General features: G+C 46.6%; 1 gene segment (V, D, J or C); it reads left to right on the plus strand.

The window, feature by feature from the left end:
* LOC147113838 (Ig gamma chain C region-like) overlaps positions 1 to 20,461 on the plus strand; it is a 34,903-nt gene extending 14,442 nt beyond the window's left edge. The window contains 1 exon segment of the C gene segment in view: positions 20,223 to 20,461. Coding sequence covers positions 20,223 to 20,461 — 239 coding nt within the window.
* The last annotated feature ends 682 nt before the right edge of the window (positions 20,462 to 21,143 follow it).

A 21,143-nucleotide genomic window follows, 5' to 3' on the forward strand; every position in this document is an offset into this window, starting at 1 on the left:
GTCAACATCAGGTCACAGAAAAACTCCACACATTAGAAGCAACAATCAAAGACAACCAAAACCCTCTAGACTCCCCAATCACATGGAAAGAAATGGCCACAAAAACAAAATCTCTCCACCTAAAGAAAGCCTGTGGCCCAGACAACATCAAAAATGAAATGCTCAAGTTCAGCAATATGGAGATGCAGGGTGCGGTACTCAAATTATTCAACATCATATTACGTTCAGGCTGTTTTCCCGATATCTGGTGCCAAGGACTAATCTCCCCCATATATAAAAGCGGAAACAAATCAGACCCAAATAACTACCGCGGCATCTGTGTCAACAGTTGTCTAGGGAAGTTATTCTGCAGTATTCTAAATAGTAGATTACTTGATTTTCTTAACAAACATAATATCCTCAGAAAAAACCAAATAGGCTTTCTTCCAAAACACCGCACCGCCGACCATATCTATACCCTTCACACCCTCATTGAAAAACATATACACCAAACAAAAAATGGGAAAATATTCGCCTGTTTCATCGACTTCAAGAAAGCCTTTGACTCTATATGGCACGAAGGGCTCTATTATAAACTTCTTCAGTGTGGAATAGGGGCAAAGTCTATGACCTTATTAAATCAATGTATCTGAAAAACAAATGCGGGGTCAAAATTGGAGACAAACGCACCGATTTCTTCACCCAGAGAAGAGGCGTCCGGCAGGGCTGCAATTTGAACCCGACCCTGTTCAACATATACATAAATGAATTAGCAGACATGCTGGAGCAAAGCGAGTCACCAGGTCTCCGTCTCCTGGATGGAGAAGTGAAATCCCTGTTCTATGCGGACGACCTGGTTCTGCTGTCTCCCACAGAACAGGGATTACAGCAACAACTAGACCTACTCGACAAATACTGCCAAAATTGGGCTCTAACAGTAAATCTAAAGAAAACCAACATCATGATTTTTCAAAAAAGGCCCAGATGTCAGGAAAACAAATACCAGTTTACCCTCAGTGATATCACTATAGGACACACTATGAGCTACACCTACCTTGGTCTAACTATTACAGCATCAGGGAGCTTCAGCATAGCAGTGAATGCACTAAAAGAAAAAGCCCGAAGAGCCCTATATGCAATAAAAAGAAAATTCTACAACATCCAAATCCCAATCAAAATCTGGCTCAAAATATTTGACAGCATAATCCTGCCCATTGCACTGTACGGTAGTGAAGTATGGGGCCCGCTAAATCACCAAAGCTACACTAAATGGGAAAAACATACAATAGAAGCCCTACATGCAGAATTCTGCCGAAGCATCCTTCGCACCCAAAGAAAAACGCCAACAAATGCATGCAGAGCCGAACTAGGCAGATACCCACTGATAATAAACATCCAAAAACGAGCACTAAACTTCCTAAATCACCTCAAATCTAGCTCCCCAGACACCCTTCATTTCAAAGCCTTTCAGACCCAAGAGCTAAACCCAGAAAAGAGTCCCCTGAGTCAGCTGCTACGGAAACTAAGTACTCAGCCGGACCCTGACCAGCCCCAGACCAACACAGCCGTCCAAACACCAATCCGAGTGAACCAAATCATTAAAAAATGCAAAGAAACCTACCTGGAACATTGGAACAAAATAACCGAAAGCCAAAGCAGATTAGAATGTTACCGGGCCCTAAAAAGAGAATATAAACTGGCAGACTACCTCACGACCATCAGAGACACAAAACAGAGACAGACCCTCACCAGGTACAGACTAAGCGACCACCAACTGGAAATTGAAAAAGGCAGATACAAGAAATCCTGGCAGCCTAGAGAGAATAGAATATGCGATCAATGTCTGGCTGGCGAGGTTGAAACAGAAATGCATTTCCTCCTAAAATGCGAAAAATTCAACACATCAAGAAACATATTATTCAACAAGCTAAGCCAAACAACCCCAGATTTCAAGGAATTGGATGATCTGTCAAAATTGAGATTAGTCCTAGGAGAAGGAGACAGACCATACCTTGGGGCCAAATATGTAACAACATGTCACAACCTGAGGACTGTTTAAAATTAAGACTGTTTAAAATTAATATTGAACGTACCAAATGAAGTACAAAGACTGTTTAAAATTAATATTGTTTAAAAGTAATATTGTATGTACCCAACAAATGTCAAATCGATTGACACCTACAGAATGTTGGAAAACTGTACCTTTTTGCTATGTAAGCTTTGGCAATATGGTTCTCTGTAAACTTTCATGCCAATAAAGCATTTTAATTGGAATTGGAATTGGAATTGGGAAGAGAGAGAGAGAGAGAAATTTTTTGAGCTTCAGGCCTGCCTGCAGCGGGCCTGGAGAGCAGCCCCGAGTCCCCCCTGCGCGAGGGTGAGGAGGAGGGGGGGGGACGGCGGCGGTTAGGGGATCACTTAATTTCCTACTGTTGCTAAACACAATTTAAAACTCAAATAAATTGTTATTTAATTCCCTAACATATAATTCAAATATTTACCTTAGTTTACCTTAGTTCCCTAACACACAGAAAGTGTGGGAAAAAAATCGTGAAAAATCAAGATGGCGGCCACTCACCTTGGTTCAGAACGATAAGGCCCGCCCACACACACACCGACTGGTCGACCGTCAGGTCACCGAAGCGTAGGATTGGTCAATCGTCAAGTCACTCAACACTCAACTGTAGGATGGCACGCGCCAGGAACCCGCCGTACGATTGGTCGACCTGTCGCTAATGAGATGCTAATGAGCAGAATGTTGAACGTTTTTTGGATACCGCGGGCGCGATTTTTGTCCGGCCGAAACGTAAATACGCCTATGACCGGTCCGTAATCGCAAGCTTTCTTTTGACGCAACGCGCACGTCGGTACGCTCTATAACTTTCAAACGTATAGAGAACGGACAGACAGACAGACAGACAGACAGATAGATATTGTGTAAAATTGCCTACTGAATAATATTTACATATTAACACCTGATCATACAACTACCTCTTCTTGGCATATTGCTCACTTACATTGTCAATAACTTTTTTTTTGACTCTTTTCTCCCACCCTTCAAAAGTGTCTCATCACCCCTTCCTCATAAAGCCCACTATTGATCCCTTTCTACCTAATGCCCCACCTCCTTTTCCTCTCCAAGATCCTTGACTGCAGTATCACTACCAAATATTGTGTCCAACTTTCCAATCACACCTTGTTTGAATCACTTCAGTCTAATTTCTACCCTGTCCACAACACCAAGACTGTCCTTGTCAGAATTACCAATAACATCCTTTGTGACTGTGCATGTGGCACATTATCGCTCACCACAGTTCCATACTTGGCCCCCTACCTCTCCTCTACCACACTCAACTCCACAACCACTGTTGTATTGCCTGGATGCTTGTCTGAAATAAAGTCATGAATGTGTCAGAGCTTTCTCTAAATTAACATTAGCAAGATTGAAGTCACCTTTCTGGTTTCTGCCAAGAACTCCATACACTAGCCTTCTATTCCATTTCTGTCCTTGGTAAAAAAATTCGTGCTGCCTGCTCATTATAATGATTGGAGCGCTGATCTCAGCGCTAAAAGCACTGCTGATTGGCTTCACACACGACGGGGTGGGAGGGACCAATATCGGAGGCAGTCTAATGGCCAGTAATGTTTGGCCTAGGCTCTCTGCACTACTTAAAGGGGAGTTGCTTTGTTGCAGAAGCATCTCATTGTCATTGGAGAGCAAGCAATGGCACAGCAACCAAAGGAGAGAGCAAGAAGGTTCTCAGATGCTGCACTGGAGGCCTTGGTCCTGGCCATGCAATGAAGGTGGAATGCCCTGTACCCGCAGGGTGGCAGGAGGCCATCCAAGGCCATTTGCAGAAGGCTGTGGGAGGAGGTAGCTGACTCCGTCACAGCCACCAGTGTGGTCCCAAAGACCTGGATCCAGTGCCGAAAAAAGTTTAATGACCTCACACAGCAGGTCAATGTGAGTGAGGGCTTCAGCAAATGCCATATCCCACCAACTGCACCATAAGCCTCACACACTACTCAATGCACCACATCCCCATCACTCACCTACCAACAATCTGTTGCTATCACCACTCATACCTCACAATCATGGCTTCACTTCATCCTCACAACCTTACCACTGCTGCAACTCACACGCACATCTCACACCTTGCACACTGACAGCTATTCAACTATGGCAGGCACATCACCTAGACACATTGCACTACACTCACTGACACACTCTTGCAGGCAAAGGTGGTGCATAACAGGAGGGAGCAATGCAGATGGGAGGCAGCCAAGCTGCAATATAGAACCATACCAACCTGGAGGAATCGGTGCTTGACATTATTGGAGGAGCAGTGATGGAGGTCTTGGCCACCGGAGAAGCTGAAGCTGTTGCTGATAATAACAGTATGGTCATTCCTAATCCTTCTTCTCACATCCCACTTCCCCTCATCCCACATTCTCTTCTCACTTACAAGCTGCTGATGGTGTATGCATGGATATCTTTCTCCCCCCCTCGCCCCTCACCACAACCCGACCCTTGTGCATTTTTGCTTTCAGATACCCAAGAATAGGGACAGCAAGGAAGGAAGGAACACTGGGGATAACTCCCCAGCTCTTCTTCGAAATAGTGCCATGGGATCACTTACATCCACCTGAGAGGGCAGACGGGATCATCCGAAAGACGGCACCTCTGATGCTGCAGCACTCCCTCAGAACTGCATTAAAGTCCCAGACTAGATTTTTGTACTCAAGTCCCTGGCTCAGACGTGAGGGTGCTACCCACTGAGCCACAGCTGACACCTCAGAAGTAGTATAGAGCAATATTCCCTCTAATTTTTTTTAGTACTGAGCGGGCCACAAACTCCTTTGAGCGCGACCTTTTTTCCGTGGGCAAATTTTACAACAACAACTTTTACAACAACTATGACAGCAACAGCAATCACTTAAAAGCATATGTACACTAATGCCATATTGCCACCCCACCGTCTCAAATCATGAGACAATCAGACACAGTTCTATACAAGTTTAACATGATTTCTCTGAATTTCAATTCTATTCCTCTAGAAATGAACCCAAGTGCTTTATTTGTATTTTTATGGCTTTTTCAACCTGCGTTGCTACTTTTAATGATTTGTGAATCTATACCCCTAGATCCCTTTGCAACTCTACCCCATTTAGACTCTGAGGGGAAGAAATTCATTACAGCCCAGGAGTGGGCACTAACTTCGGAAAAGTTTGAGATTTAGTGCCAGGCACTAATGAATCTCGCTAAACGCTAAATTAAGTGTTACATAGAAACATAGAAGATAGGAGCAGGAGTAGACCATTCGGCCCCTCGAGCCTGCTCCGCCATTCAATGAGATCATGGCTGATCATCCAATTTCAGTACCCTGTCCCCGCCTTCTCCCCATATCCCTTGATCCCTTTAGCCTTAAGAAATATATCCAACTCCTTCTTGAATATATTTAATGAATTGGCCTCCACTGCCTTCTGTGGTAGAGAATTCCACAGGTTCACCACTCTCTGGGTGAAGAAATTCCTCCTCGTCTCTGTCCTAAATGGCTTACTCCTTATCCTTAGACTGTGACTCCTGGTTCTGGACTCCCCGGCCATCAGGAACATCCTTCCTGCATCCAGTCTGTCCAGTCCTGTTAGAATTTTATAAGGTTCAATGAGATCCCCTCTCATTCTTCTAAACTCCAGCGAGTATAAGCCCAATCGACCCAATCTCTCCCCATACGTCATTCCTCCCATCCCAGGTATCAGTCTGGTGAATCTTCGCTGCACTCCCTCCATGGCAAGAACATCCTTCCTCAGATAAGGCGACCAAAACTGCACACAATACTCAAGGTGTGGTCTCACCAAGGCCCTGTACAACTGCAGCAAGATATCCTTGTTCTTGTACTTGAACCCTCTCGCTATGAAGGCCAAAATACCATTTGCCTTCTTAACCGCCTGCTGCACCTGCATGCTTATCTTCAGCGACTAGTGCACAAGGACACCCAGGTCTCGTTGCACTTCCCCTTCTCCCAATCTATTGCCGTTCAGATAATAATCTGCCTTCCTGTTTTTGTCACCAAAGTGGATAACCTCGCATTTATCCACATTACACTGCATCTGCCATGCTTCTGCCCAATCACCCAACCTATCCAAATCATACTGGAGTTTCTCGGCATCCTCCTCACAGCACACACGCCCACCCAAATTTGTGTCACCTGCAAACTTGGAGATATTGCATCTAGTTCCCTCGTCTAGATCATTTATATATATTGTGAATAGCTGGGGTCCTAGGACCGATCCCTGCAGTACCCCACTAGTCACTGCCTGCAACTCGGAAAAAGAGCCATTTATTCCAACTCTTTGCTTCCTGTCTGCCAACCAGTTCTTTATCCAAGTCAATACCTTGCCCCCAATCCCATGTGCCTTAACTTTACATGCTAATCTCTTATGCGGGACCTTATCGAAAGCCTTTTGAAAGCCCAAATACACGACATCCACTGGTTCTCCCTTATCTATTCTATCAGTTACATCCTCAAAAAATTCCAGTAGATTAGTCAAGCACGATTTACCTTTTGTAAATCCATGTTGACTTTGACCGATCCTGTCACTGTTTTCCAAGTGCTCTGCTATTACATCTTTTATAATGGACTCTAGCATTTTCCCCACTACCGATGTCAGGCTTACCGGTCTATAATTCCCCGTTTTCCCTCTACAACCTTTTTTGAATAGTGGGGTAACATTAGCCACCCTCCAATCCATGGGAACTGTTCCAGAGTCTATCGAATTTTGGAAGATGACCACCAATGCATCTACTATTTCTAGGGCCACGTCCTTAAGTACCCTAGGATGTAGATTATCAGGCCCTGGGGATTTATCGGCTTTCAATCCCGTCAATTTCCCTAACACCATTTCCCTACAAATGCTGATTTCTTTCAGTTCCTCCCTCTCATTAGACCCTATTTTCCCCGACATCTCTGGGAAGTTATTTGTGTCTGTTAGATCCGTGATTCTGAGAGTATGATGTTTTCAAATAACTACATGGATGCTGTAACTTAACAATCAACAGGTGTTTACTGGAGTAGGGTAGTCTCAAGACTGGGGGTACAGAGGCATGCTCAAAGCTTATATACAGGTGTGGTCACTGCCGGTACTACCGTATACAGGAGCTGTAAAAGTAGTTCTCTCTTAAAGGTACATGCACTACAATTCCTCCCCTTTTAGATTAGCAGTACCCATAATATTCAAATAACAATTAACACTTTAACATGCACATTAAACAAAAATAGTCCATTTATAGATTCAGTCTTTGGGGCGGCTTCCTGATCCTTTCTGGATAGCGCCATTCCTGAGGTTCTTGTTCTTGGTGCGGAGGCGATTCTAGCCCCTTTTCGTCGGTTAGTTCATCAGTTTCCACTGCTACTGGTTCTGAGGTAGATGCTACCGGTATGTTGGGTTCATCCCCAGGTACTCGAGACATGGGGTTGACTCGTTCCTATGACGCAAAGATCTGATCGACGTGGCGTCTCACAATGTTCTCCCCGACATCCACTGTGTACATTAATGGCCCCTGCCTTGTGCATATCGTTCCGGGTTGCCATTTCTCTGTTCGGTAGTCACGGGCCAAAACTGGTTGTCCTACATTGAAGCTCCTTGTCGGCTTCTCATTGATGTGCTGGAATTGTTTATCCTCAACATTTCTTCGCACATTTGGTCTGAGCAAATCCAGATGAGATCTCAACCATCGGTTAAAGAACATCATGACCGGGGTCTGGTTGGTGACTGCATGTGTCGCATTTCTGTAGGCTAATAAGAAATTGTCCACCTTATGCTGTAGTGGAATTTTATCGTCGCACATGGCCTTTATCACCTTTTTAAAGGTTTGTACGAACCTCTCAGCCAATCCATTTGTGGCTGGATGATACGGGGCGGATGTGTAATGCCTTACCCCATTCCTTCTCATAAATTTCCGAAACTCTTCGGACACAAACTGTGGTCCATTATCAGAGCAAATCTGCTCTGGCAAGCCGTTCCTGGCAAATATTGTCCGTAGGACTGCAATCATTTTCTCTGTAGTGGTTGAGGACATTTTTATCACCTCAGGCCATTTCGAGTGAGCATCCACTGTTATTAAGAACATTGAGTCCATGAATGGACCAGCAAAATCAATATGCACCCGTTGCCATGGAGATGAGGGCCACTCCCATGGGTGTAGATGGGCATGTGGTGGTGAATTTTGGACCTTCTGGCATCCTGAGCAGCTCTTGGTTAGGTCCTCGATTTGTTCATCGATCCCCGGCCACCACACATAAGCCCTAGCAAGGCTTTTCATTTTCACCCCTCCCAGATGACCTTCATGAAGCTCATTTAGCACTCTCTCCCTTAACTTGGGTGGAATCACCACTCGGGATCCACACATCATTGTCCCCTGGCATACTGACAGCTGTTTTCTTCTGGATGAGAATGCTGGCAACAGTGAATCGCCATGTGTTGGCCATCCCCTCACCATCAAATCATATACCCGAGACAGTGTCGGATCATTGCGGGTCTCCTTCTCTATATCCGTGTTAGCTACTGGCAATCGTTCAATTATCGACTAATAAAATATCTCGATAGGGTCCACTGCTGGTGCTTCCTCCAGAGTAGGCAGTGACAAGAGTGATAGCCCATCAGCGTTTCCATGCTGTTTCGTGCCTTTATATTCTATTTCATATTGGTTCGCCCCGAGAAAAAGGGACCATCTTTGTAACCGTTGTGCAGTCATTACCGGAACGCCCTTCTTTGGATTAAAGATGGAGACAAGTGGTTGGTGGTCAGTCAGCAAGGTGAACTTCTGCCCATGCAGATAGTGGTTGAATTTTTTTACTCCCCATACTAGGCTGAGGGCCTCCCTGTCAATCTGGGCATAGTTGCGCTTGGCTGAGGTTAGTGACCGAGATGCAAAGGCTACTGGCCTCTCCAACCCATCTGGGAATTTGTGCGACAGCACCGCTCCAATACCGTAGGGTGATGCATCACATGCCAAACAAATTGGTAGTGCTGGGTTGAAATGGGCCAGCACCTCTTTTGATGTGATCAATTCTTTGCACTTCTGGAAAGCTCGTTTACGTTCGTCATTCCACTTCCATGGTACCCCTGTTTGCAGTAGGGTGTTCAGTGGGTGTAATACCGTAGACAAATTTGGCAAGAACTTATGGTAGTAGTTTACCAGCCTGAGGAACGACCTCAGTTGTGACACATTTTCCGGTGCTGGAGCCTTGACTGCTGCCTCAATCTTTTCCGGGGACTTATGTAACCCCTTTTCATTGATAGCGTGGCCACAATACAAGATCTGCTTCTGGAAAAACTCGCACTTGATGCGATTAGCTCATAGCCCATATTCCTTTAATCTAGTGAGCACCTTCTCCAGGTTGGCGAGGTGATCACTGTAATTTTCGCCCGTGACCAGGATGTCGTCCAAATAACACTGCGTCCCTGGAATCCCTTGCAGGACTTGATCCATCGCCCTTTGCCAAATAGCCGGAGCCGATGCTACCCCGAACACCAGCCGGTTGTATTGGTAGAGACCTTTATGAGTGTTGGTCGTGAGGTATTGTTTCGAGGCTTCTTCTACCTCCATTTGCAAGTACGCCTGGTCTAGATCAATTTTGGTGAAGCGTTTACCTCCACATAGCGAGGCGAAAATATCCTCAATTCGTGGAAGCGGATATTGTACCGTGTGAAGGACTGGGTTCACCGTCACCTTAAAATCCCCACAGATGCGGACCTTCTTTGGTTTCCCAGGCGTATTACTCAACGACCTCTTCATTACAGGAACAATGGGTGTAGCCCACTCGATCCAGTCTACTTTGGACAGTATTCCTGAACGTTCCAACCCTTCCAGCTCTGCTTCGACGGCTGGTCTGATCGCATAAGGCACTGGTCTGGCCTTAAGAAACTTTGGGCTTGCATTTCCCTCTATTTTAATCATTGCTGTTATGCCTTTTAGTGTTCCGAGTCCCTCCTGTAACACTTCTTTTGCGTCAGTTAGCATTTTTGACAGTCGTCCAGGTGTGACGGCGTCATCCTTTTTGGCCTCAACCTTCAGTGCCTGTATGGAATGCCAATCTAATTGTATCTTCCGGATCTATTCACGTCCTAGTAGTGGTGGTCCTCCATCTGGCAATACATATAGGTCCATTTTAGATATTTCCTGGCCTTTGTATATCACTTTCACCCTTATATTTCCTTTGGGGTAGACTTTTTGCCCCGTGTACGTCTTCAAGACAATCTCTGTAGCTTTCAAGGGTATGTGTGAAAATAGCTGCTTGTAGTCCCTTTGGTTTATGACTGTTAGGACTGATCCTGTGTCCAATTCCATTTTCACTTGGACTCCGTCTATCTTGAGTGTGACCCAGATAGTCTGGTGATCCTCCATTTTGGTTACCTTATGTAGTTTCAGACAACCCAGCTCCTTGATTCCGGAGTCTGTATCACTTTTCTGTTCGTCTGAACTACTGTCCATCACCTTATGTACCTTTTTATACTGCTCCTGTGGAGATTTCTTGCTGTTGGTTTTCTTCCCTGACCTGCAGACTCTTGCTATGTGTCCTGCTTTTCCACAGTGTCTGCACACTTGGTCCTTGAACCAACAATCCTTCTGGTCGTGTGTTGTTCTGCCGCAGCGATAACACTTCCCTGTTCCATATGACATTTCATTGGTGCCATATTCTTGTGGTCTCCGTTTTATCTCTGCAGCGCCCCTTGCGGCTGCTTCGTGTGATACTGCCATGCTAAAAGCCTTGTCCAGCGTAAGATCCTTTTCTGATAGAAGCCGTTTCTGGGTTCCTTCACTTTGAAGGCCACACACAAACTTGTCCCTTAACGTATCTGCTAGTCCCACTCCAAACTGGCAGTGTTTCGATAGCTTGCGCAGTTCCGTTAAGTACTCAGCATTACTTTCGTCTTTATGCTGGTTCCGTTTGTGGAACTTAAATCTTTCTGCTATCAGCAGCGGTGTGGGGTTTAAGTGGTCCTGTAATATTTCTACTATGCTTCCGAAATTCTTATCCATGGGCTTCTCTGGGGTTATTAGGTTTCACAGTAAGACATCCGTTTTTGCACCCATTGAATTCAACAATACCAGCGCTTTCCTGTCATCTGGCACTTCATTCGCCTTGCAGTACACTTCTATGCATTCGACATATGTCGTCCAATCTTAAACTTCATTGTCGAACGCAGAGATACTGCCACTCTTCGGCATCCCTGGGTGTGATTTAACTGTCAAAAATGGCGTCTCCCGTGCTCTCCCTTTTTGTCCGCAGCTCAATGGCGTCTCCCGCACTCTCCCTTCTTCTCCCTGCGGACGCTGTTCAGCCCTTGAGCCCTGGCTGTGCTCTGCGCCTTCTCCTGTGCGCCTTTCCTGTTTCCGCCGCTCGGTCCTGAACCCGGCTGCTGCTTTACCCTCTCTCTCTCTGTTTTTATTTTTCCTCGATGCCGCTCGGTTTTCAACTCCCGACTGCGCCCTGTGCGCTTCACCCTCTCTCTTACCCTTCGACGCTGCTCGGCTTCTTCTCTGCCGTCGGTCGGCTCCAGTCGCCGCTGTCCGGGAAGGGTCTGCGCTGTACCTGTTGTCAGTCTGTTGCTGGATCGTCATGGCTGGGGAACCAAGCCCAGCTCTCAACAGCCTCCCCTGCGATGTTCACTCTCTGCCGGATGACTGGGCGGTTGCTCGTGGTTGACGCCCGTGCTTCTGGCCTCGACTTTCTTCCACCGCCCTCCCGGAGCGAATCCTTGAAGGGAAATGCAGAGTTGCAGGTAGATTCGAATCAACCATGTCGCCACTGTTAGATCCGTGATTCTGAGAGTATGATGTTCCCAAATAATTACACGGATGCTATAACTTAACAATCAACAGGTGTTTACTGGAGTAGGGTAGTCTCAAGACTGGGTGTACAGAGGCATGCTCAAGGCTTATATACAGGTGTGGTCACTGCCGGTACTACAGTATACAGGAGCTGTAAAAGTAGTTCTCTCTTAAAGGTACATACACTACAGTGTCCTCCTTTGTGAAGACAGAACCAAAGTATGTATTTAATTGGTCAGCCATTTCTTTGCTCCCCATTATAAATTCCCCTGATTCTGACTGCAAGGGACCTACGCTTGACTTCACCAATCTTTTTCTCTTCACATATCAATAAAAGCTTTTACAGTCAGTTTTTATGTTCCCTGAAAGCTTACTCTCATACTGTATTTCCCGCCTCTTAATTAATCCCTTTGTCCTCCTTTGCTGAATCCTAAACTGCTCCCAGTCCTCAGGTTTACTGCTTATTCTGGCCAATTTATATGTCTTCTCCTTGGATCTTATGCTATCCCTAATTTCCCTTATTAGCCACGGTTGAGTCACCTTTTTTGTTTTATTTTTATGCCAAACAGGGATGAACAAATTCTGTAGTTCATCCATGTGATCTTTGAATGTTTGCCATTGCCTATCCACCGTCAACCCTTTCAGTAACATTCCCCAATCAATCCTACCCAACTCGTGCCTCATACCATCATAGTTTCCTTCATTTAAATTCAGGATCCTAGTCTCTGAGTCAACTACTTCACTCTCCATCTTAATGAAGAATTCTATCATATTATGATTGCTCCGACCCAAGGGGCCTCGCACAACAAGATTGCTAATTAATCTTTTCTCATTACATAATACCCAGTCTAAGATGGCCTGATCTCTAGTTGGTTCCTTTACATATTGGTCCAGGAAACCATCTCGTATACACTCCAGGAATTCCTCCTCCACAGTATTGTTACTAATTTGGTTAGCCCAATCTATATGTAGATTAAAGTCACCCATGATAACTGCTGTGCCCTTATTGCATGCATCTCTAATTTCCCATTTAATGCCATCCCCAACCTTTGCATTACAGTTTGGAGTTCTGTATACCACTCCCACTAATGTTTTCTGCCCCTTGGTATTTCTCAGCTCTACCCATACAGATTCCACATCATCAGAGCTAATAACCTTCCTTTCAATTGTGTTAATCCCCTCTTTAACCAGCAATGCTACCCCACCTCATTTTCTTTTTTGCCTATCTTTCCTGAATATTGAATACCCCTGGATGTTGAGTTCCCAGCCTTGGTCACCCTGGAGCCATGTTTCCATAATCCCAATCATATCATATCCGTTTACCTCTATTTGCGCAGCTAATTCATCCACCTTATTATGAATGCTCCTCGCATTAAGACACGAGGCCTTCAGGCTTGTTTTTTTAACACTCTTACACTTTTAGAATTATTATTTACTGTGGCCATGTTTGATTTAAACCCTTGATTTCTCTGACTGCCACTTTTGTTTTTCCTCTTCCTTTCTTTTGCTTCTATCCTTGTTTCCCTTTCCTCTCTCTCCCTGCTCAGGTTCCCAAACCCCTGCCATTTTAGTTTAAACTCTCCCCCAGAGCACTAGCAAACACTCCCCCTAGGACATCGGTTCCGGTCCTGCCCAGGTGCAAACCATCCACTTTGTACTGGTCCCACCTCCCCCGGAACCTGTACCAATGTCCCAGGAATTTGAATCCCTCCCCGTTGCACCATTCCTCTAGCCACGTATTCATCTGAAATATCCTTCTATTTCTACTCTGACTAGCACGTGGCACTGGTAGCAATCCTGAGATTACTACCTTTGAGGTCCTATTTTTGAATTTACCTCCTAACTCCCTATATTCAGGTTTTAGGACCTCATCCTGTTTTTTACCTATATCGTTGGTACCTATATGCACCACAACAACTGGCTGTTCACCCTCCCCTTCCAAAATGTTCTGCAGCCGTTCTGAGACATCCTTGACCCTGGCACCAGGGAGGCAACATACCATCCTGGAGTCTCGTTTGCGGTCGTAGAAACGCTTATCTATTCCCCTTACAATAGAGTCCCCTATTACTATAGCTCTCCCATTCTTTTTCCTCCCGTCTTGTGCAGCAGAACCACCCCTGGTGCCAGGAAGTTGGCTGCTGCTGCCTTCCTCTGATAAGCCATCACCCCCACCAATATCCAAAGCGGTATATGTAGTGTATGTACCTTGAAGAAGGAACTATATTCTGCAGCCCCTGTATACTGCAGTACCAGTAGTGACCACCCCTGTATGTAACTTTGTATAGTAGTTCCAGTTTTGTCTCCATTCAGTAAACACCTGTTATAACCAACTTCTGCAGTCCGTGTCTCAATTACACACGGACATTACATTGGCAACGAACAGATCCGAACTTACCTACAGTTCTGCACCACCTCACGGGGATCCAACCCTGAAGCGAAGTTATTGGAGGTCGAAGCCAGAAGGAAGAAATCCAAAAAGAAAAAAAACAGACAGAGGAAACGGGCGTCGACCGTGGGCAACCGCCCTCTGATTCATCGAATTCGAAGATTTGCAGGAGAGGCTGTCGAGAGCTGGGCTTGGTTCTCCAGTCTATGGTGTTCCAGCTAATCGGGCTGGTGGCAGGTAGTACACTGATCCTTCCTGGGCTGCGGCCGGCTAGAGCTCGATCGGGTGGCTTTTCAACGGGGCCGAGCAGCGTTGTCGGGAAAGAGGAGAGAGGGGGTGGAGCACACAGGGCGTGGCCAGTGCTACGAAGCCGGGCAGCGTCCAGACCCGAGAAGAGGGAGGAAAGTGTCCTATAGGGTCTGCTCTGATGACGGGAACAGTAATTAAAATAAAGGAAAAAGAAGTTAGAAGCGCAGAAAGCCGCGAGGAGCTGCAGTTTGCCACGGGGACCGCGGAGAGCGGCGTTGGCAGCAGCGCGGGGGAAGCGCGCGAAGACCATAGGGCGTCGCCATCAAGGCATAAAAATGCCAGCAACAGTGCTGGCAGCAGCGGAAAAGACAGAAAGCGCGGGAGGCGCCATCTTAATCCAGCGGGGAAGAAGGCAAAGCGCGGGAGGGGCCATTTTGTTCAATTGGGGAAGAAGGTAAAGCGCAGGAGGCGCCATCTTAGATCTCCAAGATGCCGAAGACTGGCAATATCACTGCCTTCGATAATGAAGTAGAAGACTGGACCACATATGTGGAAAGAGTCGAAGTATATTGCAAGGCAAATGAAGAAGCCGATGAGAAAAAGGCATCGGTACTACTAAACTTAATGGGTGCAAGAACGTACGGCCTATTGCGGAACCTGTTCACTCCAGTCAAACCGATGGGGAAGAGTTTTAACGAAATTGTTGATATCCTACAGGAACACCTAAATCCTACACCGCTGCTGATAGCAGAAAGATTTAAATTCCACAAGAGAAATCAGCATAAAGATGAGAGCAATGCTGATTACCTTACGGAACTACGCAAGCTCTCAAAGCACTGCCAGTTCGGAGCAGGACTGGCAGATACCCTACGGGACAAATTTGTCTGTGGACTCCTGAGTGAAGGAACCCAGAAGAGGGTACTCTCGGAGAAAGAGCTGACGCTAGATAAGGCTTTCAGCATGGCAGTATCGTACGAAGCAGCAGCAAGGGGAGCTGCGGAAATACAGCAAAAGCCACAGGAATACGGCACCCATGAAATGACATGGGGATTTGAAAAATGTTATCGCTGTGGCAGAACAACCCATGACCTGAAGGACTGCTGGTCCAAGGACAAAACATGCAGGCAATGCGGAAAGATGGGACACATTGCACGAGTCTGCAGGTCCAGGAAGAAGACTAACGACAACAAAAAGACTACTAAGGAAAAGTACAGGAAAGTACAAAAGATGACGGACAGTAGTTCCAAAGACCAGAAGAGCGATAATGAATCCGGGAACAAGAGACTAAGCTGTCTCAAACTACACAACATAATCGCAAAAGAGGATCACCGAACCATTTGGGTCACCCTCACGATAGCAGGGTCCCAAGTCAAAATGGAATTGGATACAGGATCAGCCCTGACCATCATGAATCGACGAGACTACGAGCGGCTATTCTCACACATACCCTTGAAAGACACATCCATTGTCTTGAAGACATATACGGGACAGAAAGTATACCCCAGAGGGAAAATAAGGGTTCCTGTCGAATACAACAGCAAGGAAATACAGAAATTGTATCTGTACATACTGAAAGATGGTGGACCACCGTTATTGGGACGTGAATGGATCAGAAAGATACGTTTAGACTGGCACTCCATTCAGGCACTGACTGTGGCTGGTAAAAAGGATGACGACGTCACACCTGGACGATTGTCAAAAATCTTAGCTAACGCTAAAGAGGTATTTCAACAAGGACTGGGAACTCTTAAAGGTGTAACCGCCTCGATAAAAATAGAAGAGAATGCAATTCCCAAGTTTTTCAAAGCAAGACCGGTACCGTATGCAATTCGCCCACCCGTCGAGGCAGAGCTGGAGAATCTGGAGAATGCAGGCGTGTTATCTAAGGTAGACTGGAGCGAGTGGGCGACACCCATCGTTCCTGTCATGAAGAAAACGTTAAACAATAAGCCTGAGGAGCCAAGGAAGGTTCGCATCTGTGGGGACTTCAAGGTGACTGTGAACCCAGTCCTTCACACAGTACAGTATCCTCTTCCGAGGATAGAAGATATTTTCACCTCACTATCTGGAGGGAAACGTTTTACAAAAATTGACCTAGCGCAAGCATATTTGCAGATGGAGGTTGAAGAATCCTCTAGGAAATATCTCACGATAAACACTCACAAAGGTCTTTACCAGTATAATCGACTGGTATTCGGAGTAGCATCAGCTCCGGCTATATGGCAAAGAGCGATGGAACAAGTCCTGCAAGGGATTCCGGGGACTCAGTGTTAATTGGACGACATCCTAGTGACAGGTGAAAATGACAGTGAACACCTTGCCAACCTAGAGCAGGTGCTCACTAGACTAAGAGAACATGGGCTACGAGCCAATCGCCCCAAGTGCGAGTTTTTTCAGAAACAAATATCGTATTGTGGCCACGTGATTGATGAAGAGGGGTTACATAAGTCCCCTGACAAAATTGAAGCGGTAGTTAAGGCTCCAGCGCCTGAAATGTGTCGCAACTGAGGTCATTCCTCGGATTGGTGAATTACTACCATAAGTTTTTGTCGAATTTGTCCACAATTCTGCACCCACTGAACGCCCTGCTACAAACTGGAGTAGCATGGAAATGGAGCAATGAATGTAAGCGGGCCTTTCAGAATTGTAAAGGCCTGATCACTTCAAAAGAAGTATTGGCTCACTACAACCCATCACTACCGATAAGACTGGCGTGTGATGCATCTCCCTATGGCGTTGGAGCGGTACTGTCACATAAATCCCTTGATGGTTCAGAGAGGCCGATAGCTTTTGCGTCACGCTCGTTAACTGCAGCCGAGCGTAACTACGCACAGATTGACAGAGAGGCCCTCAGCCTGGTGTGGGGGGTGAAGAAGTTCAATCACTACCTGCACGGACAGAAATTTACTCTACTAACTGATCATCAACCTCTTGTCTCCATTTTCAACCCTAAGAAGGGCGTCCCGATAATGACAGCACAACGGCTACAGAGGTGGTCCCTTTTCCTAGGGGCACACCAATATGACATCGAGTACAAAGGAACTAAACAGCATGGGAATGCTGATGGATTGTCGCACCTGATGTGCCTCAATGAATCCGAGACTCGACGTTAACGGAGCAAAGCAAGGCTTTTATTAACTCAGAATGTAATACACATTGGAGAAGTGTCTCTCATCCAGAGATCTGCTGTACTGCTGTGAGACACGCTGGGGCTTGCTTAAGTAGGGGCCAGGTATGGGCGGAGCCCTACACACAATACAATACAGGTAAGGAAATGAAACTGAAACTAAACTAAACACAGGGAATACAGTGCCTGATGAATGGCATATTTCATCACAGCGCCTACCATTGCCGACGGTGGAAGAAGCACCTGCAGTGGATCCTGTGGAGATATTCCACTCGACCATAGTCGAATGTCTACCTGTGACGAATGCAAACATAGAAAAGGAAACACGAAATGACCCGACACTCTCCAGGGTCTATGATTTAACCGTGAAGGGATGGCCAGCACATGGCGAACCACTGTTGCCAGCATTCTTGCCGAGAAGAGAACAGCTGTCAGTGTGCCGAGGAACCTTGATGTGTGGATCCAGAGTAGTAATTCCACCCAAATTGAAGGATAGAGTGCTCAATGAGCTTCATGAGGGTCACCTGGGAGGGGTAAAAATGAAGAACTTAGCCAGAGCGTTTGTGTGGTGGCCGGGAATCGATAGAGAAATCGAAGAGATGACCAAGAGCTGTACAGGATGCCAGAAGGTCCAAAACGCCCCACCACAAGCCCCTCTACATCCATGGGAGTGGCCCTCATCTCCATGGCAAAGGGTACACATTGATTTTGCTGGTCCATTTATGGACTCGATGTTTTTAATTGCGGTGGATGCACATTCAAAGTGGCCAGAGGCAATAAAAATGTCCTCAACCACCACAGAAAAAACTATCACAGTCTTATGAACCATATTCGCCAGAAATGGGCTGCCTGAACAGATTTGCTCTGACAATGGACCACAGTTTGTGTCTGAAGAGTTCCAGAGGTTCTTAAAGAACAATGGTGTTAAGCATTACACATCCGCCCCATATCATCCAGCCACCAATGGATTGGCTGAGAGGTTCTTTCAAACATTCAAGAAGGCTATCAAGGCAATGTGTAATGAAGACATACCCCTACAACACAAGGTGGATAACGTCTTGTTTGCCTACCAGAATGCGACACATGCGGTTACCAACCAAACTCCAGCCATGATGTTCTTCAATCGAAGACTAAGATGCCGCTTGGATTTGGTTAAGCCAAACATCAGAAGAGATGTGGAGAACAGGCAGTTTCAGAATATGAATGAAAGGCCAACCAGGAGTTTCAAGATAGGTCAACCAGTTTTGGCCCGGGACTACCGCACAGAGAAATGGCAGCCAGGAACGATCTGCACACGGCAAGGACCTCTAATGTATACCGTGGACGTTGGAGAGTGCATTGTAAGACGCCATGCTGACCAGATTCTAGAGTCACTGGAAAACGTCAAATCTACACCACGATCCTATACACCTGGTGATGAAACCAAAGTACCAATTGCATCTACCTCAGAATTGGTGATATTGGAAGCAGACGAACCAAACAACGACGTTGATCCCGAATCAACTTTGCCAGAAGAACCTGATACCCCAAAGAGGCGTTATCCGGACAGAATCAGGAAGCCTCCTCAAAGACTGAATTTATAATTGATTAACTTCAGCTAATGTATATAGCAACTGTAATTGTAAATATGTTATTTAATTATTAATCGAATGTTATGTACTGTTTAACTAAAAGGGGAGGAATTGTAGTGTATGTATCTTGAAGAAGGAACTATATTCTGCAGCCCCTGTATACTGCAGTACCAGTAGTGACCACCCCTGTATATAAGCCTGTGCAGTAACTTTGTATAGTAGTTCCAGTTTTGTCTCCACTCAGTAAACACCTGTTATAACCAACTTCTGCAGTCCGTGTCTCAATTACACACGGACATTACAGTATATCTGTTTGAGAGGGGGATAGCTACAGGGGACCTGTGCACCCCCTACCTGCACCTACTACTCTGCCTGGTGGTCACCCATTCTCTTCCTGCCTGTGCAGACTTTACCTGCGGTGTGACCAACTCCATAAACGTGTTATCCACGACCTGCTCAGCATTGCGAATGCTCCAGTATGTATCCACTCACAGCTCCGGTGCCGCAATGCGGTCTGTCAGTAGCTGCAGCTGGATACACTTCCCGCACATATGGTCGTCAGGGATACAGGAAGTGTCACTGATTTCCCACATAGCACAGGAGGAGCATATCACAGGGCCGAGATCTCCTGCCATGACTTAACCTTTAATTAATTCAAATTAAATTAAATCAAATCAATCCCAATAATTACACTACAATTAAATGATATACTAAGGGACCTGGTTTACCAGCAGTCCCCGCAACACCACAGACACCCTATAAACTATAAAACACAAAATTTAAGTTTGGAAAAAAGGAGAAAGAGAGAAATACTCACCAACCAATCACTTACCCACTTTCTGGAGATGTCACACTTCGATTACTTTTTACTTCTCTCCCTCCCTCGGAGATTGGTAAGCCTACCTGCTGCTTATGCCTCTTAAACTCACTGACGCTCCAACCAGGTCCGCTGCCGCTGTGGGGCCTACCTGCTGCTGCCGTCTCTTAAAGTCACCGCCGCTCCAACCAGGTCCGCCGCCGCTGTGGGGCCTACCTGCTGCTGCCATCTCTTAAACTCACCGCCGCTCCAACCAGGTCCGCCGCCGCTGTGGGGCCTACCTGCTGCCGCCACCTCTGAAACTCGCCGCCGCTCCAACCAGGTCTGCCGCCGCTGTGGCGCCTACCTGCTGCCGCCGCCTCTTAAGCTCGCCACCACTCCAACCAGGTCCGCCGCCGCTCTGGGGCCTACCTGCTGCCGCCGCCTCTTAAACTCACCGCTGCTCCAACCAGGTCCGTCGCCGCTGTGGGGCCTACCTGCTGCCGCCGCCTCTTAAACTCACCGCCGCTCCAACCAGGTCCGCCGCCGCTCAAAGAAAGGACTGGAGCGCTAAATCAAGTACGAATGACCTAGCTCAGTGGCGTTAGACTCAAACACTAAGCAGTTTCAGGTGCGTACTAACCGCTGGTCACAGGTTCTTTCCAATTCTTAAAGGGGAGGTTCAATCATGCTGCAGAACCTCATTCTCAGCATTGCTGGTTCTGCAGCTGTCTCAGCAAGCAGCAGAAGGCCAAGGAGAAGGAACCGGACCACTGAAGGAAGTATCATTATGGCAGATCAACGGCCCAGGGAGAGAGCCCGCAGATTCTGTGACCAAGCATTGGGCGCCTTGGTCCTCGCAGCGGAGAGACAGAGGGCGGTGCTGTACCCAGCAGGTGGCAGGAGGCCCTCGCCACCAGTCTTCCATGCTATGTGGAGGGAGGCTGCCCAGCAGATCTCGGGCAGCACTGTGGTCCCCAGGACCCACACACAGTACAGGAAGAAATTTAACAACCTCACTCGGGTGGTCAGGGTGAATCAATGCTTCAACAAATGCTACATACCACCATCTGAACCTCAGTCTGCACTCACTGCCCAAAGCACCACACCCCCAGCACCCACCCACCAACAATCTCTACCTACCAACACTCACACCCACACCTCACACCTTGCACACAATAACAGCTATTCAACTATGG

This window comes from Somniosus microcephalus, chromosome 8, assembly GCF_052327205.1.
Source record: "Somniosus microcephalus isolate GS21.2 chromosome 8, FLI_Smic_1.0, whole genome shotgun sequence".
Taxonomy (NCBI): Eukaryota; Metazoa; Chordata; class Chondrichthyes; order Squaliformes; family Somniosidae; genus Somniosus; species Somniosus microcephalus.